Raw genomic sequence first — 23,919 nt, forward strand, 5'->3', positions numbered from 1 at the left:
CACATGTGTGACTTGGTCCCATCTCTATTAAACAGTATTTGTAATGAATAGATGTCCAAATCCAAAATACGTTATTATACTTTTAAATAAATTACGGTAGATGCACTGTACAATTACTAAAACCCAGTTATCCTACCGTCATGTACTGTAATCCAAAAACATAATGTTGTACTTTTAGATAAATAACAGTAGTTGTACTGTAAAATAAAAGTAAAATACTGGCGTCCCTGCTGCCAATATTTTACTGTTATTTTACAGGGAAATTCTTTACAGTGTGTAACGAACTGCTGTATATTTACGGTGGATTTACAACAGTATCCGACAGTATTTGACAATAATTGTAAAATACTCTTGAATATTCATCCCTCACATGTAAATTTAACAGTTAAATCAGTGATTTAACTGGAAGATAACTGTAATTTAACAGCATAAAACAGTATTTGTAATGAATAGATGTCCAAATCCAAAATACGTTATTATACTTATAAATAAGTTACGGTAGATGCGCTGTACAATTACTAAAACACAGTTATCCTACCATCATGTACTGTAATCCAAAAAACGGTATTATACTGTTAAAATAAATAACAGTAGTTGCACTGTAAGATATTTTACAGGGAATTTCTTTACAGTGTAGACATTTAACTGTCACCATCTGTTGAGCAAGTTGAACCTCGACTTATATTTTTGTGGATTCATGCTTTTTAAAACATTTTTTCAGGCCTTCGGTCACTTTTAAAAGGGTTAAACAGTCCCTACAATGAAGTCAATACATAACATTTTCAAATATCACAGGGAAAAACTGCTCATTGTTCCTCTTAACATGATCTGAACCTTTGCGTCTCTTTCAGAGCCGGACCAGGGACCCCCGAGCTCCCACTAACACCCCCGACTGAAGCCAACGCTGTAGCACGGCCCTTTAAAAGCAACGTACAGCCAAACAAACCCAAACTCTAATCGGCCCCACCACCCACTTGGCAGCTTGTTGGTCTTGGCTGCCAAACAGGGAAACTTTGCTAAAGAGTCACCCAGGACTCAGAGAGTCTCTCCACTTGTTTGAGCACCTGTGCCTTTCATCACCTGGTCAACGCTGCTGTTGTGGAAACACCAGAAAACAAGCTGAACAACAATACCAAACTCTGTTCTGTTTGTGTACTGTACTGGAAAAAATGCCCCTCCAAAAATAAGTAAAAAAACAACAAATACAAGACGTTTTTGCTTGAAATAAGCAAAAAGATCTGCCAATGGAACTAGTGAAAACCGGCTTGTCATGATTTCTTGAAATAAAATGTGATATTTAGGACTTTTGAGTTAAAAGTGATCTTGAAATTAGCTTAAAAACCTCTTCAAATGAAAAAAATAAAGCTTGTTTCATGTGAAATATGACTCAAAACAAGATGTTTTCAAGACTTTTTCACTTAACAAGATACTCAAGATGTATTGTACTTGTTAGGCAGTTGTGTCTTATATCAAGTGTAATGAGATACTCAGTGAGACAAATATACTTGGTAAGATTTAGATTTTTTCCAGTGTACATCTGTTCCACATTTCTGTTTTAATACAGTGTGATTAAACTAAAATAAGCTATCCTGTAGTCGATCATGCGCAAAGCTGCCCAAGAAAGTCGTGATTAAATGCTAGATTACACTAGACGGCATTTAAATATGAACCTTTCCTCTTTGAAAGAGCCAAGAATGGGGACCATTGTGCAGAAAAAGCTTTTTAAAGTGCCAAAGACTTTAATCTGGAAACAGTAAAATTAAAACATCCTCGAGGGGTTTGTTCAATCGGCCTCCCTGTTTTAATACTCTTTATATTCAAAGTGATACTGTCAGCGAAAACAAGCCAATTTAATCCTTTCCATTGCCGGTTGTAGGGTTTGTGTTCTCAGTAACTACCGCTACCTGCAGGCAGGGATGGCACGTAGTAAAGCAGTGTATTACAGTCTGTGTTGGACCACAGTTTATGAGCATTTTAACTCTCTGAGTTAATTGAATTAGTGCATAATTTTTGACTGGACCTCATAAAACAGCCCCACGCAGCAGGACTGAGCTGGCGGCGGTCCAGCGTCCACAGTAAAATCCATCAGTCTCTTTTTGTTGCTGCTGTCAGTTCCAGAGCTGATGTTAGAGATGTTACAGCTAGCAAACATGTGTTTTCTGTAAAGAGAGAGTGAGCCGCTTCTGCTCTGGGAGTCCCGACTGGGTTTAGGGAACCGGCTCCCGGTAGTTCGATTCCGAGGAATCATTAATACGCCCATAGACCTTCTTTATATGTCTATGATCCCAATTACTCTACAGCTCTGGCGTTCTGCTAACGTCTGAAGCTTCGTGTTTCGGCTCAGAATGTTTCCAACATGGCGGCGAGGCAGAAGTGCTCCAAAGTTTGGTTATATTTCACCAAAAAGGACAAAAATAGGGCATAATTTCCATCTGATCTTTACATTTAGTTGACGAGGACTGCAAGAGTGATGCAGGCTCAGAGGCAGGCTCAGCTCCCCCTTTCATCCAGGCAGGAAAAGTAAACTGACAGAGGCCAAAATAGATAAAATGTTGGTGCATACTTGACATTAAAGAGTTAATGCAACCAAAGTCATTGTTACAATATATAACTGGATGAGAATCGATAATATAAACTAGTCCCATCCTTATCTGTAATGCTTATCAAGACATCGAAATGCTTTTTGACATCGAAAGCATTTAGTTTAGGTTAAGCACTAAAATGACCAGGGTAATGTTCGGAAAACATTATGGTTGGATGTTAAAAGCTTTGGTGAAAGCAACCTTTGCATTACCAGCTGTGGAAACCCTGCACGTCCGAAAGCTTTGGGGGTTCCCTCCGGATCAGACTCCAGAGTCAGCATGAGACCCGCTGTGAAGGACATTTTTAACTTACTGGATGAGAATCGATAAGCGACGTCGATAATGGAACCGAAACAGCTCAATTCTTAACGGTTCCCATCCCTAGTTGTGTTCCTATCGATGCAGAGAAGGACTTATTGCAGGAGAAACACTTTCTTTGGCACTCACAAACTACATGTTGGTGGGTTTTCTGACCAGTTTAAAAAGGCCTGAATCTGATTGCACGATACAGACTCTGACACCAAGACTTTACTTTTGCTCTTATAGTGTGTGAAATGGGTTTTAGACGGGCTATCCTTGCCATCGTGAAAGATAATTACAACATTACAAAATACTATATGTTCAATACACCCTGAGCATAAATTATAACGGCCAAAAAAGAAAAAGCGCCAAAGCTCCGACTATGTGCTTTGTTGGGTTATGGACTTTAATCAGCTAATTTAAAGACACCTTTCGGTTGTTTTAAATGTGACTTTCACACGAGTGAACAAGGAATTTTGGGCCCACGGCAGATTCAGTTTGTACGGTTTGTAAAGAATCAGAGTCTCAGCGGCCTGTCACCTCCACTTATCTGACTGTTAGGCAACAGTTGAACAACTTTCCTGCCTTTCATGGGATGTTCCCGAGCTGCCAAATGAAGCCTGACTAAGACCTGCCAACGCATCCACCGATATGTGCAGAAACAAACACGTTTATGCCTCAGGCCACTGATGTCAAACACCTGAGACGCTTCTTTAAACCGAGGAGGAAAACAACGACTTACATAGATGTGTTTCTGCTGGTAACGCAGGGAGAGGTTGTGCATGATGGCGCCGTCGTGGAGGTCCTCCAGCGTGGCCATGTCCTCCACCCCTCTGATGCTGCTCTGGTGCATGGGCTGCACTTTCTGCCAGGTGAGCGCATTCTGCTTGTAGGTGTAAACCTAGACAACGACACACAAAGAATGGGAGACTTCAACACATTTATTCCCCTAAAAATCAATTTTAAGCTCAATCAGAGCATTCCCTCGGGTTTGTGGGGTGAAGGAAAACATTCAACCTGACACCACGGCAGTTTGGTCCACTTCCTGTCTAAGTCTGGTCCAGATGTGCACATCAGGCTGACAGCTCTGAGCCACAACTTTTGCATCTTTAATTTGAGACTGTTCGAGCTTTTTTCTCTCCGTTTGGAGTGTTTTTGACAGCCTCAAACGGCCCATAACAGATAAAGACCTCCAGGCCACAGCTTTTTAAAGTACAACACACGTCACAAGTGATATTCTTTTAAATTCAGCTTATAAAAAAGGTTAATTTGCCCTGGTTTCCACACTTATTAGGGACAAACTACAAGGAATCAAATGCTTAAATTCCAAGAACACATAGCAAACATTGCAAGCATTTGCGGCGCATATTTTTCTGTTAAAAGCAACTGAAACACAACAGGGAATGTTCACAAAAACAGGAAAGGAATGTTTTTTTCTATAAATTCCTTGATGTCTTCGGGGTTAAAATAGTCTAGACTCAGTTTCTGTAAGATTTACTGCAAGATAATGCGACTTTGACAATGATGAAGATCTGAACTGCTGATGCTAACAGCCTCTCTCTGTTGGGTCAAACGGGAACAGTAATATCCGTGCTGATAGATTTGATCTCCAGAGGAGTGTGAAGGCTGGAAGGAAGGTCTGGTGTTAGACAGACAACAGAATATGTTCAGTGCAGGAATGTAGTTTTCTGTTAAAGGTCATGGGTCAGAATTCCCACCAGTCAGAAACGGTTCACGAGTTCACGGTTCACGAGTCCTTAAATAAAGAAACCAGATACATCTGCAGTCAGTGATGGAAAAGCAGCAGAAACACAGCAGAAACACAGCAGAAACACAACAGAAACACAGCAGAAACACAGCTGAAACACAGCAGAAACACAGCAGAAACACAGCAGAAACACAGCTGAAACACAGCAGAAACACAGCAGAAAAGCAGCAGAAACACAGCAGAAACACAGCTGAAACACAGCTGAAACAAAGCAGAAACACAGCAGAAACACAGCTGAAACACAGCAGAAACACAGCAGAAACACAGCAGAAACACAGCTGAAACACAGCAGAAACACAGCAGAAACACAGCAGAAAAGCAGCAGAAACACAGCAGAAACACAGCTGAAACACAGCTGAAACACAGCAGAAACACAGCAGAAACACAGCTGAAACACAGCAGCAGAAACACAGCAGAAACACAGCAGAAACACAGCTGAAACACAGCTGAAACACAGCTGAAACACAGCAGAAACACAGCTGAAACACAGCAGAAACACAGCTGGAACACAGCAGAAACACAGCTGAAACACAGCTGAAACACAGCAGAAACACAGCAGAAACACAGCAGAAACACAGCTGAAACACAGATGAAACACAACAGAAACACAGCAGAAACACAGCAGAAACACAGCAGAAACACAGCAGAAACACAGCTGAAACACAGCTGAAACACAGCTGAAACACAGCAGAAACACAGCAGAAACACAGCAGAAACACAGCTGAAACACAACAGAAACACAGCTGAAACACAGCTGAAACACAGCAGAAACACAGCTGAAACACAGATGAAACACAACAGAAACACAGCAGAAACACAGCAGAAACACAGAAGAAACACAGCTGAAACACAGCTGAAACACAGCAGAAACACAGCAGAAACACAGCAGAAACACAGCAGAAACACAGCAGAAACATAGCTGAAACACAGCAGAAACACAGCTGAAACACAGCAGAAACACAGCAGAAACACAGCTGAAACACAGCAGAAACACAACAGAAACACAGCAGAAACACAGCAGAAACACAGCAGGAACACAGCAGAAACACAGCTGAAACACAGCAGAAACACAGCAGAAACACAGCAGAAACACAGCTGAAACACAGCAGAAACACAGCAGAAACACAGCAGAAACACAGCAGAAACACAGCTGAAACACAGCAGAAACACAGCAGAAACACAGCTGAAACACAGCAGAAACACAGCAGAAACACAGCAGAAACACAGCAGAAACACAGCAGAAACACAGCTGAAACACAGCAGAAACACAGCAGAAACACAGCAGAAACACAGCTGAAACACAGCAGAAACATAGCTGAAACACAGCAGAAACACAGCAGAAACACAGCTGAAACACAGCAGAAACACAGCTGAAACACAGCAGAAACACAGCAGAAACACAGCTGAAACACAGCAGAAACACAGCAGAAACACAGCAGAAACACAGCAGAAACACAGCTGAAACACAGCAGAAACACAGCAGAAACACAGCTGAAACACAGCTGAAACACAGCAGGAACACAGCAGAAACACAGCAGAAACACAGCTGAAACACAGCAGAAACACAGCAGAAACACAGCAGAAACACAGCAGAAACACAGCTGAAACACAGCAGAAACACAGCTGAAACACAGCTGAAACACAGCAGAAACACAGCAGAAACACAGCAGAAACACAGCAGAAACACAGCTGAAACACAGCTGAAACACAGTAGAAACACAGCAGAAACACAGCTGAAACACAGCAGAAACACAGCAGAAACACAGCAGAAACACAGCAGAAACACAGCAGAAACACAGCAGAAACACAGCTGAAACACAGCTGAAACACAGCAGAAACACAGCAGAAACACAGCAGAAACATAGCTGAAACACAGCAGAAACACAGCAGAAACACAGCTGAAACACAGCAGAAACACAGCAGAAACACAGCAGAAACACAGCAGAAACACAGCAGAAACACAGCTGAAACACAGCAGAAACACAGCAGAAACACAGCAGAAACATAGCTGAAACACAGCAGAAACACAGCAGAAACACAGCTGAAACACAGCTGAAACACAGCTGAAACACAGCAGAAACACAGCAGAAACACAGCAGAAACATAGCAGAAACACAACAGAAACACAGCAGAAACACAGCAGAAACACAGCAGAAACACAGCAGAAACACAGCTGAAACAAAGCAGAAACACAGCAGAAACACAGCTGAAACACAGCAGAAACACAGCAGAAACACAGCAGAAACACAGCAGAAACACAGCTGAAACACAGCAGAAACACAGCAGAAACACAGCAGAAACACAGCAGAAACACAGCAGAAACACAGCAGAAACACAGCTGAAACACAGCAGAAACACAGCAGAAACACAGCTGAAACACAGCAGAAACACAACAGAAACACAGCAGAAACACAGCAGAAACACAGCAGGAACAAAGCAGAAACACAGCAGAAACACAGCAGAAACACAGCAGAAACACAGCAGAAACACAGCAGAAACACAGCAGAAACACAGCAGAAACACAGCAGAAACACAGCTGAAACACAGCAGAAACACAGCAGAAACACAGCTGAAACACAGCAGAAACACAGCAGAAACACAGCAGAAACACAGCAGAAACACAGCTGAAACACAGCAGAAACACAGCAGAAACACAGCAGAAACATAGCTGAAACACAGCAGAAACACAGCAGAAACACAGCTGAAACACAGCAGAAACACAGCTGAAACACAGCAGAAACACAGCAGAAACACAGCAGAAACACAGCTGAAACACAGCAGAAACACAGCAGAAACACAGCAGAAACACAGCAGAAACACAGCAGAAACACAGCAGAAACACAGCTGAAACACAACAGAAACACAGCAGAAACACAGCAGAAACAATGCAGAAACACAGCAGAAACACAGCAGAAACACAGCAGAAACACAGCAGAAACACAGCTGAAACACAGCAGAAACACAGCAGAAACACAGCAGAAACATAGCTGAAACACAGCAGAAACACAGCAGAAACACAGCTGAAACACAGCAGAAACACAGCAGAAACACAGCAGAAACATAGCAGAAACACAACAGAAACACAGCAGAAACACAGCAGAAATCAGCAGAAACACAGCTGAAACACAGCAGAAACACAGCAGAAACACAGCAGAAACACAGCAGAAACACAACAGAAATCAGCTGAAACACAGCTGAAACACAGCAGAAACACAGCTGAAACACAGCTGAAACACAGCAGAAACACAGCAGAAACACAGCAGAAATCAGCTGAAACACAGCTGAAACACAGCAGAAACACAGCAGAAACACAGCAGAAACACAGCAGAAATCAGCAGAAACACAGCTGAAACACAGCAGAAACACAACAGAAACACAGCAGAAACACAGCAGAAATCAGCTGAAACACAGCTGAAACACAGCTGAAACACAGCTGAAACACAGCAGAAACACAGCAGAAACACAGCAGAAATCAGCAGAAACACAGCTGAAACACAGCAGAAACACAACAGAAACACAGCAGAAACACAGCAGAAATCAGCTGAAACACAGCTGAAACACAGCAGAAACACAGCTGAAACACAGCTGAAACACAGCTGAAACACAGCAGAAACACAGCAGAAACACAGCTGAAACACAACAGAAACACAGCAGAAACACAACAGAAACACAGCAGAAACACAGCTGAAACACAACAGAAACACAGCTGAAACACAGCTGAAACACAGCAGAAACACAGCTGAAACACAGATGAAACACAACAGAAACACAGCAGAAACACAGCAGAAACACAGCAGAAACACAGCAGAAACACAGCTGAAACACAACAGAAACACAGCAGAAACACAGCAGAAACACAGCAGAAACACAGCTGAAACACAGCAGAAACACAGCAGAAACACAGCTGAAACACAGCAGAAACACAGCAGGAACACAGCAGAAACACAGCAGAAACACAGCAGAAACACAGCAGAAACACAGCTGAAACACAGCAGAAACACAGCAGAAACACAGCTGAAACACAGCAGAAACACAGCAGAAACACAGCAGAAACACAGCAGAAACACAGCTGAAACACAGCAGAAACACAGCAGAAACACAGCTGAAACACAGCTGAAACACAGCAGAAACACAGCAGAAACACAGCTGAAACACAGCTGAAACACAGCTGAAACACAGCAGAAACACAGCAGAAACACAGCAGAAACACAGCTGAAACACAGCTGAAACACAGCAGAAACACAGCTGAAACACAGCAGAAACACAACAGAAACACAGCAGAAACACAGCAGAAACACAGCAGAAACACAGCAGAAACACAGCTGAAACACAGCTGAAACACAGCAGAAACACAGCTGAAACACAGCAGAAACACAGCAGAAACACAGCAGAAACACAGCAGAAACACAGCTGAAACACAGCTGAAACACAGCTGAAACACAGCAGAAACACAGCAGAAACACAGCTGAAACACAGCAGAAACACAGCAGAAACACAGCAGAAACATAGCAGAAACACAGCTGAAACACAGATGAAACACAACAGAAACACAGCAGAAACACAGCAGAAACACAGCAGAAACACAGCAGAAACACAGCAGAAACATAGCTGAAACACAGCAGAAACACAGCAGAAACACAGCTGAAACACAGCAGAAACACAGCAGAAACACAGCTGAAACACAGCAGAAACACAGCAGAAACACAGCAGAAACACAGCAGAAACACAGCTGAAACACAGCAGAAACACAGCAGAAACACAGCTGAAACACAGCAGAAACACAGCAGAAACACAGCTGAAACACAGCAGAAACACAGCAGAAACACAGCAGAAACACAACAGAAACACAGCAGAAACACAGCAGAAACACAGCAGAAACACAACAGAAACACAGCAGAAACACAGCAGAAACACAGCTGAAATACAGCTGAAACACAGCAGAAACACAGCAGAAACACAACAGAAACACAGCAGAAACACAGCAGAAACACAGCTGAAACACAGCAGAAACACAGCTGAAACACAGCAGAAACACAGCAGAAACACAGCAGAAACGCAGCTGAAACGCAGCAGAAACACAGCAGAAACACAGCAGAAACACAGCAGAAACACAGCAGAAACACAGCAGAAACACAGCAGAAACACAGCAGAAACACAGCAGAAACACAGCAGAAACACAGCTGAAACACAGCAGAAACACAGCAGAAACACAGCAGAAACACAGCAGAAACACAGCTGAAACACAGCAGAAACACAGCTGAAACACAGCAGAAACACAGCAGAAAAACAGCTGTGATGCTACAGTTGTTGGTGAGACATCTTTATTATCTTTATTATCACTCTTTTATTCAATATCAACATCGAGAAACTAAAGACGTGAAAGGCAACCAGGCGAAAATGTTAAAAAACGAGAAAGAAAAAGACAGAGGGAATGAAAGGAGCTTATGTTTCATGCTGTGTGCAGGTGACACACGGCTGACGGGTTGATGAATGTGACCCCAGGCTGTTAGGAGCTGCACGGTCTGCTTGGCGTCTGTGTCTGAGCACAAAGCCAGACAACCTTTAAAGGGAAGGATTCATTCTGCTGCTGATAACCGACCTGCACATTAATTCCTCATAAACAGATGTTTAACACACACTTTTATGACCTTCTGCACCTTTTTTTAAACTCCTTTAAGGACTCCCTTAAGAAATCTGACCTTAAAATCTACCTGAAATGCAATTTAGGGTATTTGCAACTACATTCAAGAGCTTGTTCTGTATAATTTAGTTTTTAACGGACGCATGCAGCTGATCACTGTCCTGCAGGACGTCTGCAGCCTGCAGGATTGCTTGGTTCTGCTCAGATGCGGCCAACCTCTCGAGTATATTTCCCTACTTTTGAAACTTTTACAGACTTTGCTGCTGCACTGGAAAAAATGCCCCTCCAAAAATAAGTAAAAAAAACAACAAATAAAAGACGTTTTTGCTTGAAATGAGCAAAAAAATCTGCCAATGGAACTAGTGAAAATCGGCTTGTCAAGAATTCTTGAAATAAGATGTGATATTTAGGACTTTTGAGTTAAAAGTGATGTTGAAATTAGCTTAAAAACCTCTTCAAATGAAAAAAAAAACTCGTTTCATATGATATGTGACTCAAAACAATTTGTTTTCAAGACTTTTTCATTTAACAAGATATTCCAGATGTATTGTATTAAAACAAGTCCCTATATCTGGCTGAAATAGCACTTGTTAGGCAGTTGTGTCTTATATTAATAGATATTTTGACTAGAATGCACTGGAAAAAATCAAAGTCTTACCAAGTATATTTGTCTCATTGAGTATCTCATTACACTTAATATAAGCAAAAACGTCTTTTATTTGTTGTTTTTTTTACTTATTTTCTGAGGGGCATTTTTTCCAGTGTGGCCCTGAAGACGCTCTCCTCTGTGTTCAGAGTGCTCTGCCAGCAGATCCTATTGAACTACAGAGAGGTATCACTCCATCACTCTTTAGCAAACTTGGCTTCTTTGCGGTGAAAAGGAGCGCGGCCCAAACTTTGTGCTGCCTCAGCCCTTTTCCACAAAGACGACTCATTCTCGCTCGCGTACAGGACTCACACGATCGCCGTTTCCCAGATATTTCAGTAGTTTCTAATCTTTGGCCGTGGAACAAGGTGAGCTTGGAACCCGCTGGCAGAAACTGTGTGAGCTCAGTCGTTGCTGTTTCCTAACGTTTGGCTTTCCAGCTCCATTTGTGGTGCAACTTTCTGCTTCTGACCGAGACTGACAATCTGTTTTCCACATAAACGACACAAACACACACACAATGAAGTCAGAGGCTGCCTGGAGCTGCTGGGGGGCCAGCTGTGGTCAATCGGCCCTTCCTGAAGAAAGCCAGAGTCTGTCTGAGGAGTTATTCACTTCTGACCCTGCACCCCCCGCTTGCACATTAACACCCAACATGCCCCCCAGCATCCTGCCAGGCCTCATTGCTCACATTCCTCCCGCAGTGACGCTTCAGGGGAAATTAAACGACGCGTTCGCAGCCTGATGGGTTAGCTGATGGCGTTATGCTTCCTGCTGTCCATCTATTCAATTCAATTCAGTTTTATTTATAAAGCGCCAAATACAACAAAATTCATATCAAGGCACTTAAATAATAAAGTCAAGTTCAAGCCAATTGAAGTTCAATTCATTGTAATCATGCACTGGAAAAAATGCCCCTCCAAAAATAAGTAAAAAATAACAAATACGAGACGTTTTAGCTTGAAATAAGCAAAAAAAATCTGCCAACGGAACCAGTGAAAGACTTTTGAAATAAAAGTGATCTTGAAATTAGCTTAAAAACCTCTTCAAATGTAAAAAAAAGCTTGTTTCATATGATATGTGACTCAAAACAATTTGTTTTCAAGACTTTTTTTATTTAACAAGATATTCCAGATGTATTGTCTTCAAACAAGTCCCTATATCTGGCTGAAATGGTGCTTGTTAGGCAGTTGTGTCTTATAGTAAGTGTAATGAGATATTTGGACTAGAAATGAGACAAATATACTGATTTTTTCCAGTGTAATTATTTACAAAATAATCCAATTCTATTGATAACGACATCTTTTAAAGAAAGGCAGTGATGCCTGAAAATAAAAACTAAACTGACTGTTTTAAGGCCTTTTAAGTTTCCAAACTACATTTTCTAAGAAAGGCCGCGGGTGGCAACAGGCGGTTTGCTTATTGAACGCACTTCAGACTTGATTGTTTAAAAAATATATGTAGTTTATTTCCAACAAAAAAAATATGAACAAAACAATAACTAAAAATCTCTTACAACTTAAGATTAAAAAACAAAAGTGAACTTAATCTGATTTTACGAGCTCAAAAAGTGGTAAAAAAAAACCTCCCGTCTTCACAGCGGACATTTGACCAACAAAAAGCTCCTCCAACATGTTCTTAATCTCTCTAATTAATGGGAGGGTCTAAAAGTTACCAAAATAATCTAAACAATTTCAAATATAAAAATAAATTACAGATTTTGATTCCAAACTAACTAAAGTATATTCTAACTGCCCAAAGAAAACTAAATTGATAGAACTTGTGATTTACAAACATAAATGGCCACAACAGACTGAACAGTAAGTTAATGTCTTCGGGCTTTTAAAGTGCGTCTTGACAAAGTAAAGAACTCAAACTGGACGGTTAAAGAACAAACTGTTTACATTCACTGTAAGACGAACCGTAACCGCCTTGTTGAACCCGTTCAGTGTCGACTCTGTTTACAGTCAAACATGTCCTGACGTATAAGGAAGAGCGGTGACCAACTGTCAACGCGTTCTCTGCCTCTTTGGACATCATTCAGGCAGGAAAAAGGCTCCTAACTCAAGGGATGAACCAGTGTTGTGTCCACACAGAACAGACAACTTTGTCTAGTGACCCAAAGTCACCAAATAAAACACAAAAAACACAAAAAAAAAATAAAAAAACACAAAATAAAACAAAATAAAACACAAAAAACACAAAAAACAAAATAAAACAGAAAAAACACTGAATAAAACAGAGTCCTGATTAATAACCTAACAGACAACTTAGCAAAGGATCTTTAGGCACTTTGTTCCCAGCAGCCTGTCACAGAGACACATCATTTGTTCCCATTTCTTTAGCTGCATGTGTGAAAAACAGCTTCATAGTTTCAACTTTTTTGTACATTTACGTTAAAACTGCTTTCAGTTACCAAAAGAGTCAAATTAATATATGAAATTCAGTTTTAAAAACATCCTAATCCCAAATAATGAACGTTATAACGTCTAAAAGTAGAAAAGTAGGAAAAAAAACAGACGATAATAAGAATTATATGTTATTCAACATCAAGAAAAAGTAAATAAGATTCAATTTAAAGATTAAAAAAGGAATATAAGATATAATCTAATGACTAATTATGGAACAATTAATATAAATGAAATGATTAAACTGCTTTATGCCACCAGAAATGAATAATCTAGAAGCTATTTGTGGGTTTTAGTCTGGAATTAAGATTTGTTCCCATTTCTTTAGCTGCATGTGTGAAAAACAGCAAAGATAACACAGTGTGACAGACAGAAAACAGGATTTCTGCAGCAACAAGGTGTACGTCTACTTTACTGCGAATGAAGTTCCAATTCGCCATCCAGTCTCAAATAGCTACAAATAGCTAATTTCGCCAATATTACTCTTATTCACCATATACAGAGCAATGAAAAAAGTCATAATAAACCCCTCATTTTTACATATTTTTGTCCAATCAGCCAGAAAATCCAGCAAAGCCCTGACACAGGAGCTGAGAGATGCATCTGGATCTTCAGCTGATCCATCTGCTGTTGGCCCCATGAAAAATACAGTTTATTAAGTGTGTTTTATTGCTGGCTTCATGTTCATTCATTTTAATTTTGTGTTGTGACTGTAGTTGCTTTGAGTGGCCACCAGGGGGAGGTTAATTCAGCGAGGGCGCGCTTTGCATGCTGGGAAGGAGACGCGCTAGTGAAGCTCCGACACTGAAGCCACAGCGACTCTGTTATGAGTGAGATAATTAACGTTTTATGGGAGGAATATTGTTTATTTTCATGGACACGAGTTGTATGCTTTTTCCGAGTTGCTATGAGAGTTCCAGGACGGCTGCGACCGGAGAAATTGCTGTTATTTCTTTTCTTTTCCGAGGACTCCGGTGAGTTTTCTGGTTGTATGCTACATGCTAATATGCTAACCGATAAGCACATTTTCAGTCATTATGAATGCTAATGTTGACCGTTCTTATGTTACAAACAAAACAAAAGGAGATTGACCGTAAATGTTGCAAAGATGTTTCAATGAGTTAGTATGCTGAGTGTGAGTTGTAAATGTAATCGTTCACATGACGATCGTTATTTTTTACTGCGCCATTTTTGGACGCCATGTTCAAGGTTGATGAGTAAAATGTCCGCTAAGGCTTTAGATCTGTATACAATACTTACAGGGTTTTCCCTCATTTTCTAATGTAAACACCATGTTAAGTTCATTTTTAGATGGTTGAAACATGATAATTTATATAGAAAAGAGATAATAATTTGTGCAACGTGGTTTATATATAAAAAAAAAAGACTATCAGGCGACTTGAGTTTTTTTTATTGGTTGTTGTTTATTGGTTGCATTTGAGTAGGAGAGATACAAGATAAATAAAATTCTGTACAGAAATTGATTGATAACTTTATATTCTGCTACGCAGATTGTTTTTTTGTTGGATCTACATGGATTCGGACAGTGTTGACGTTGACCAGGAGCTCCCGAGTCAAAGAGGATGCACAATCCTCCATCTCCCTCCTCTCTGTGAAGAGTCACACCGGGATCAGATAAGATCTGAACAGTACAGCACACATGCACACTACCCGGGTGGCATATACATTAAATAAACTATAACTGACTTTGGACTGAACTTTATTGAACTTTGCTTTCTAGTTATTTTGGGTTGTTTTTTTGTTGTTTATTCAGGGGATTTTGAATTCACTTTTTAAAGTTTTCTTCATTCATTTCAAAGTTTCACTTCTTTTAAAGCCTTAAAGCACAAAAATGTGTTAATTTTCTGGCTTTACTGACGTTTCTTTTTGTATTCTTATTGCATTGAATGTATTCGGGTCCATCTGAACTTCATCATTTCACCATGAAGTTATAGACATGTTTACAGTATCGTCCAAAAATCTCAGTTATCCAAATTTAGCCTCCAAGCAGCCAGACTTTAATGTGCTGTTGGCCCAAGCCTCATCAGAAATGGGCTCCATGGAAGGGTGGCTGTCAAGAAGCCGTTCTTATCCCATTCCTGCTTTTCTTACCTCTTTTATTTCTTCCCCTACCCGAACCAGGGTTTGCATCCCCACCCCGCTGTGACTGGTGTGCAGTTGGTGAGAGGCTGAGGTACCTGACTTATCGCACTTACTCTAGCACTAGTTTTGCTCTTAGCTGTTTGGTATTGGAAGGAAATGCACTTATGATTTCTTGTGACCTGAAGTTCTTTTGCCTACCGATGTTGAACGCACTTATTGTAAGTCGCTTTGGTTAAAAGCGTCTGCAAAATGACCGTAATGTAATGTAAGGAAGGGAAACAGGGAGAAAAGGCTGAGCTGTGCCAAAGGACACAAGAAGTGGGCTGAAAATCAGTGGCAGCAGGTCTGATGGAGGGATGAATCCTCCCCAGAGCCCGGAGCTCAACATTACTGAAGCAGTGTGGGATCATGTTGGCAGAGAACGGAACAAAAGGCAGCCCACATCCAAAGAAGAGCTTTGGGATGTCCTTCAAGAAGCCTGGAGAACTATTCCTGCAGACTCCTTAAAGAAAGGACGGAAAGCTGTCTGAGAGGGTTCAGGCTGTGCTGGAGGAGAAAGGAGCTCAGAGCAAAAGCACTGTGGTCTGGAAAATCTCTGTTTGCTGGAGCATGATGATGATCTCTGCTCTGGAAGAGGCCCAAACCTGGAAAAAATGGCCACAACATGCTGCAGCTTTCCCCGTCTCGCTCCTTTGGTGGTGAGGAGTAATGGTAGAATTAGAGCTCAGCAGGCCTTCGGTGTAGCACAGGTTGTCCTCGGACCTAAATCAGGTTTCTAATTGGTCCGTTTGTGTTTGGAGAGATGAAGAGACGCCTCAGAAACACAGCCGCAGGGGCCCGAGTGCTAAGCCAAGCGACAGATGCCTGCAGGAGTAAATCTCTGCACAACAAAGCCATCAGACAGCATCAGTGGGGCAGCAAACTGTCCAATCCTGGATCAGGCAGGACAAACTGTTACTCATATGGATCAGAAAAGGGAATTCATAATAGAATCGGGAAATTAGTGAAAGAGTTTTATCCTGAACGGGTTTTTCCTAACAAAAAAAATTCAAATTACCGACGTTTTATCAGCTCACCGTGTCTTGAATGATCCCTTAAACTGTACACTGCAGTATGATAATGGTAACAATAATAATATCACACAAAGGAACCCTTCCACTGAGTCTACTACTGACGTTTGTCCAACTTTTTTTAGTTTTTCTTCGACCATAAGTCCACTTTAAAGTTGATTTTTAACGTTATCTTTTAAAGAAAAATGTTTAATTGGTTTCTAATTAAGCAATTTTTAGGCTCTGAAGTCTGTCTACAGGTTTTTAAATCAAATCAAATTTTTTTGTATAGCAAATTTCATGTACAGAACAATTCAAAGTGCTTCACATAAAATAAAAGCATTGCAGCAGGGAGTGGAATAAGCATTAAAAATACATAAAAGAACATAAAGAGAAACAAATGAATTTAAAAACAAGCAACACTCCAGATAAGTTCAAAGATATCGTGCAGATTTCATGCATAGACACATGAGAACAGAAATGTTTTTAACCTGGATTTAAAAATGTCTCCATTTGGTGAAAGTTTAATCTCCACTGGCAGTTTGTTCCACTTGTTTGCAGCATGACAGCTAAATGCTGCTTCTCCATGTTTAGTCTGGACTCTGGACTGGACCAGCTGACCTGAGTCCTTGGATCTCGGAGCTCTGCTGGCTTTATATTCTCTGAACAGATCACAGATTGTAAACCATCAGCAGGCTTTTAAAATCTTTTCTGTGACTGACTGGAAGCCAGAGTAAAGATTTTAAAGCTGCTGTGATGTGTTCAGATCTCTTAGTCCGGGTTAAAACTCCAGCAGCAGCGTTCTGGATGAGCTGCAGATGTTTAATGCTCTTTGTGGGAAGTCCAGTTAAAAGAGCGTTACAGTGATGGAGTCTGCTGGAGATGAATGCATGGATGAGTTTCTCCTGGTCTGTTTGGGAGAGGAAACCTTTAATTCTGTTGGTGTTTCTGAGATGGTAAAAAGCTGCCTTGGTGACAGCTTTGATGTGGCTGCTGAAAGTCAGATCTGAGTCTATCAACACTCCGAGGTTACCAACTCGGTCAGTGATTGTAAAGTCCAGAGTCTCAAGATATGTACCAACGCTGACCCTCTTCTCTTTGCTACCAAACAGAATGATCTCAGTTTTGTCTTCATTTAATTGTAGAAAATTCTCTCTCATCCAGGTGTTTACTTCCTCCAGACACTGACACAGTACGTCTGCTGGGCTGCAGTCGCCATGGTGACAGACAGATAAAGTTGTGTATCGTCTGCATAACTGTGATAATTGATGTTAAAGTTCTGCAATATCTGACCCAAAGGGAGCATATACAAGTTAAACAGAAGAGGTCCAAGAATGGACCCCTGGGGGACTCCACAAGTCATGGCCTTGGTGACAGCTTTGATGTGGCTGCTAAAGGACTGCTGCGCATGTGAAAACATTCCTTTGTGTCTCCAGGAGATGGATAGAAGTCTGAAATGTGGGGGTGTGCAGTTGAAATAGAAAAGTCACCAGATCTGTGTCATCTCATCGTCTTCTCTCCTTTCAGCAGGTTGTGTTACACCTTAGAATATAAAAAAAAAGGCTGAAACTCCCTCAGGTGTGTCGCCATCAGAAAACCAAATGGAGGCTAATTGCTTCAATAACATTTAACGATCAGGTTTATGCCGGTAATCAGGTTGTCGGAGAGGAGGACTGAAACTCCTCATTATGAGTGGTTAGAAGGAAAGCTGAGCCCCTCGCTGTACCTCATGCTCTGTCAGAGAGGTGAACAGGTAACCCTCCCCTGGCCTCCAGCCTCCCCTCCTCTCTCTGTCTTCATCAAAAGCAGCAGCTGCTCTTTGAATCACCATTCATGTCCTGCTGCATTGTGCTGCGGCGAGCGAAGGAGGAGGACACGTCTGCGCCGTCAAAGCCTCTGAAACCCGAGCGAGACCAGAGAAACCCTGCGACCCCCGCTGGCTCGGGCACATCCACACCAACATTTACCTGTAACTCAACCACTGAGCGCCACTTAAAGCCGCGCTGCATGGAGGCGGCAACGAGTCCTGGGGCTGTGGTTTCCTGTTGGGCCGTCACAAATGATGATATGAATTTACAATGACTTAAAGGGTCAGGTTACGGTGGGTTTTCAGGAGGGAGACGGACGCCTTTAAATAAAATGAACAAAACAGCTCCGAGGTGAAAAAATGAGTAAATGCAGCTCACTTTTTGGGGAGGTTTTCCTGATTTCCTGACTGTTTATGGCAGCATTAAGGTCTTCCTGCCATTTATCCATTTTCTCTGTCTTCTTTGCTTTGATCATCATTGTGTCTCTTGTGTTTCAAGTTTTTTTCAAACTCTGGACTAACCTCTGAACATGCGTTTTGCCACTTTTGTGGATTTGTAACTCAATCCGATGTCCAGCTTCTGGGTCATTTTATCTGGAACTGCCACAGCAGTGGTGTGATGGCTAGATTAGACTAGAGTCCAAACTTATTGTTTACCATAAAAAACATCACGCATCTTTTTAATTTGGTAGCTGAGGCTGTGGTTTCCTGTGGGGCATCATAAATAATGATATGATGAGGGATTTACCTGGAATTTACAACGACTTAAAGGGTCATTGAAATCACCAATGTAGTAGTTGATAAGAAATGGCCAAATGGTAGTTTAAAAGAAACACAATATATGAAACATTAAAGCCACTGACGGGTCAAGTTGAAAGATGGTTATTTGACAGAGAAAAAGAGGATCTGAGTCACTTTTGGACACAACTGGTCCATGCTGGCCTCTGTCCTATGATGAAAGAGCCCACTGTGGGCAGGTACAATTCAGAATTTGACTGGAGGGGGATTGAAGAAGTCTGAATATATGTGGAAGACCAACCAGGAGAAGATATGGCACCAAGGGGGGTTTAATGTGGTGGCTGATCATTCTATGTTAATATCGAGAGTCCTGACAGCATGGTCCAAGTAGAGATGTGATTTTCACCATTTGCCAAGAGCCTTCAGCCATTTTTTTTTGCTTGCGATAAATGCAGACTGTGTTAGAAACCGCATACTTCTCCTACTACTCCTACTAACTTTTTGAGTTAGTATGCAAGTTTGAGTAAGCGAGAAGTTCCCGGATGCATACTAGATTCTCCGAAATGTTGGGTATGCATCATGAGGTTACTACTCATACTCAAACTACCCAAGATGCAACATAACGTGACGTCGCCGATCGTCATTTCTAGCTACAACGAGGGTAGGTTCACTTCCTGTTTTCAAAACAAAAGCACCAATTGTATCGTAATGACTTTCCCTATGATAAAAGGCAACGGGTATTTTATTTTGTGAAAATAACCGGAAGTGCGTTGCTCACTGCGGCTAGCTTTAGTGGCGCCGAATTCGTGGGAACTAAACTGTAAATAGCCGGTATTTTGTCAGGTTTTCAACACGTTGGGGATCTAAACGACTACTTTCTCACCTGAAAATGTTTCAAATGTTGCTAAAGTTTACAAAGTTTAGAGCTTAAGCGAAATCAGCTTCAGGCCGGCTGATTTTGGCTCGGGCAGGAGCGAAATGCATTGTGGGTAAACGCTCTGCATCCTGTCTGATCGATCAGTATGTAGTATGCGGCTTCGAACACAGCCTCTGACTCGTTGAAACCTGCAGAGAGCCTGTTCAGCACCACCAGCGCAACAAAAGAAGGAAGTGGAGCAACTCACGCGCTGAGTGATCGTTACACTCGTAAAAATAGCCAAAAATCACAGCAAACATGAGCGAATGGAGCTTTTGTGAGATTCCACTGTGCTCGGGATCTTATCAGAGCAGAGCAGAAGCCCCAAAATGCATTCAGAGGGGCCGCGGGTGCAAACGCCGTCTGATCTGAATGTTTTTCAGTCTCGTTTCAAGCTCGTTTTCGTCAACTATTTGAACAATAGCAGCTTTATTGGGTTTTTGTCTGCTTTAAAATGCATTGGAAGTGAACAGAGAGAATGAGCAGGAAGCAAACAATGAGACGTGATGATGTGTGTATGTTATTTAGTGGACGAGTCATTAGCAACTGATAGTTTTTACTTTTCATTAGAAAATACAGGAGTTTAAAATGAGCGTGTTTATTTAAGGCTTTAAACTGAATAACATGAAGCGTGCAGCTTTTTCTCACGGCACTGATTGATGTTCTTGGCTGCAGTAAATGGGTCACGATAAGTTGTGCCCCCCCGACAGACACTGCAATGATTTCTGCACTTATCGCAGGCGTAAATATCCTTTTATATAACTAAATGTGAGACTGAATCGTTCGTTATTGGGCCTCTGCTAAAATGTGCAAAAATGATCAATTTGATTTGGATTTTTTACCTTGATGGTTTGTCATGAAACGGATAAATACAGAGATGTGCCTCGATAGCCATAAAATAAAAAGGAGAAATAAAGGTGAAGACTGACTTTATTCTCTTCATAGGCTTCCAAAGACTTCACAATCTTTTTCCTTATGAAGCGGTTGCCACAATCCCAAATTATTGCAAACTAATAGTGATTCTGGCCAATCACATCTTACGTCTGAAGAATGCCGACTGATTGAACAAAAGCTTTGATGAAAATGCCAACCCTTCGTCTTCCACCAGCTTTCTCTTCTCTGGCATGGACACTTCTGCAGAGGCAAATTCAATGCTAATCTTTATGCTATAAGGAAATAACTGCCTCCAGCTCATTTTAAATTCCCCAACACTTTAATCCTGTTCTGTTCTCATCTTGTGATACGTGTCGTGAAAAATGTAGTCGAGTCATTCTGGGCAGGACGTCTGTTGTACTTGTTAAATGAAGGTTAAGATACAAACAAATGGACTGGAGATGCATTCATTTGTGCTGACAAAGAGGTAAATTAGATGTATAAATGTACAAACATCTGTAACTGTTCCGAGTCCCTATAATAAATAGGTGAATTAGCAATTCTCAAACCCTTTTTAACCGTCTGGAGTAGACTCCCACCTTAGGACAGTTAAGACGGGTCACCGTCTGGACGTGAAGCTCAGAAGAGGCGATAAACAGATATTGATGGGTCTTCAGCCGGAGAGGTCGGCTGTTTGAAATGTCGTCGATGAAAGAGTCAGTTAGGCTGAGCTGTGGATGTCTGATAAGCTGTGGCTCTCTGGTTGGTCAGCAGGGGCTTTCCTCACAGAGGGCAACATCTGTTCTGAGGCTGAACAGGTGATGTGCGTCTCCTGTTACACTCAACAGACTCACGCACACCCGTGAAACCACGTGCACTAAAACAAAAAGCACGACTGTACACAGGAGCACAAACGCAGACTTATTCATGTCATGTGCTGAGGACTCGTGCTGCCGTTCAGCGTCTTCCTCACAGTTTCAGGCGTAAAAACCTTCATTCCTGTGAACTAAAAATGGTTTCAAGGGACTTTTACAGATGCTGTTAGCATTTTCTCACGATGTCTTTCATTCTAAACTTATCAAACTTAAACCTTCTATGATCTTTGACTCTGCAGCTATGTTGCAGACACACATATTGGAATATTTCACATTTGACTGGAACCAAATGCCAAAATCCAAAGGGAAAATGTTGCTGGGAGGCTGTTGAATCCTCTAAACCGGATGAATTTAATGGAATTGACTTTAATAGTTGTTTAGACAACCTCGTAAAGGTGCTAAGATGAACTTCAGACTGTAAACTGTGATGTAGCGGGTCATTAGCTGCAGCAGCCAGCGGGTCTAACCAACTCTGAGAGAGTAGGGGCCAAGGAGATAAGAATGGCTTAATCTGCCAGTAAATCTTTGAGGACAATACACCTGCTCAACATGACCCTAAATCCCTCAGCGAACACATTTCCAGGCAGCCTCTGGTAGTAACACTCTGCTGCTCGCCAGCTACACAGGAAGTCTTTGTTAAAGCTGTCAGCACAGGAGGGTGGTGGAGAGAAAATCCACCCAAACAGTTCACTCAGATTATTGTTTGTTGGCATGGCTCCCAAAGCATGGGCCAAACAAAGAATGGGTGGCAGGTTCAGACACTTACCAAACTCTGTGTATTCCTTAAAAACATCCCAATTCATGCCATCCTGATCCTAAAAGTATAGTTTCTTGAGCGTGACGTGTGCTAACATACATGGAAATACAGAATATAAAGACCCTTCCTGTCCTTTTTTTTAAGTAGAATAGTTCTCCAGGCTTCTTCAAGGACACCCCAAAGCTCTCATAATGTGAAAACATCAGTTAAGTTGTGAGACCTTGCAAACTTCTGAGGCTATGCTCCTCTTGCTTTTTCAATTATCTTGTTTTTGAAGCCATTGAAAATACATTAAATAGTTCCACAATTCTTTCAAAGCCTCACTAAAGCCGCTTTCGGACAGACCGTTCTAAGAAAGTAGTTATCAGAACTACCCTCCTCGAATTTCGTTCTGATAACTATCCTTCCCCAGCGGAACTGTTTCAGTCTGCATTCGCACATGAGTCGGGACCTGATAGGGACTGATGCGGCGCGCGCAGCCGTCTGCTTCAGTGACGTGTTAGCCGTTAGCCGTTTAGCGCTACATTCAAACACAAAACAAAACGGTAAAAGTAAGGAGAGTAGAAAAAACACCACCAAGAAGCTAATATGGAGAGCGGGGAGGCCACCGTGTTTATGGTCTGCATGATGGTGATATTAATCATGGACAATCACATCAGGCGTCTAATATCGAGGCTGGAAAAGCTCACAGAGAGAAAGAGAGAAGAAAGGAGAGCAGAGCGCTGCAGACAAATGAGACCAGTGTAAGTTTAACTTATTAAACACCCGCCGGTTGTGTCTGTGTCATATGAGGAAATATTTCAGCCGTGATAGCATGACATGGGGCGTAGCTACCGACCACCACCACACACCTCCGTTAGATTAGTTCTATAGAACTATGAAAAGACCCGACCTCGGAGAAGGAGCTAAATAGTTATAGGAACTAAGGGAGAAAGCCCCGAGTTCCTGTATGTCCGAACACGGGAGAAAACGGCCCCGCGGATTAAAAGGTTATTAGAACTGCCAAAGGTTCCTACAGTCCGAAAGCGGCTTAAATTGCTCATATCACACTGAAATGGGCTGAAATTTAGGGCTGAAAACTCAAAAGTATTGTGAAATCAACAAGGACATGCCGAGTAGAGCTGTTAGGATAGTCTAAAGGCCTTCATAAGAGTTGGAATAAGAATGAGTTTTTTCAAGTAAATCAGTGACATAAACTGTTGGGTTTGCGTGAGTTGAGATGCTGAAATCTAATACTAACAAGACTGAGAACGACGGTTTGGCTTGCTGCTTGATTCTAAATGTCTTGTCTGGCTTGGCAGCGTTGTACTCTATAAACTCAGACTTCTTGCTGCTCCTACGAATTAAAAAAGGTTTAATTAATTGTGAAGGACCTTTAGAAAACGCTCCTTTTTCCACCCAGTTAGTGGTTAGCGTTGGGACTGGTGCTACTTTAGAGTAAAACTGGTCAGCTGAA

General features: G+C 41.6%; 1 protein-coding gene across 1 annotated transcript in view; it reads right to left on the bottom strand.

Moving 5' to 3' along the window:
- myo10 (myosin X) overlaps positions 1–23,919 on the bottom strand; it is a 193,702-nt gene that overhangs the window by 110,526 nt on the left and 59,257 nt on the right. The window contains exon 3 of the mRNA XM_075482688.1: positions 3,625–3,783. Within this exon, the coding sequence (XP_075338803.1) occupies positions 3,625–3,783 (159 nt within the window). The remainder of the gene's footprint in view (positions 1–3,624; positions 3,784–23,919) is intronic.

This window comes from Odontesthes bonariensis, chromosome 14 (assembly GCF_027942865.1).
Source record: "Odontesthes bonariensis isolate fOdoBon6 chromosome 14, fOdoBon6.hap1, whole genome shotgun sequence".
Classification (NCBI taxonomy): Eukaryota; Metazoa; Chordata; class Actinopteri; order Atheriniformes; family Atherinopsidae; genus Odontesthes; species Odontesthes bonariensis.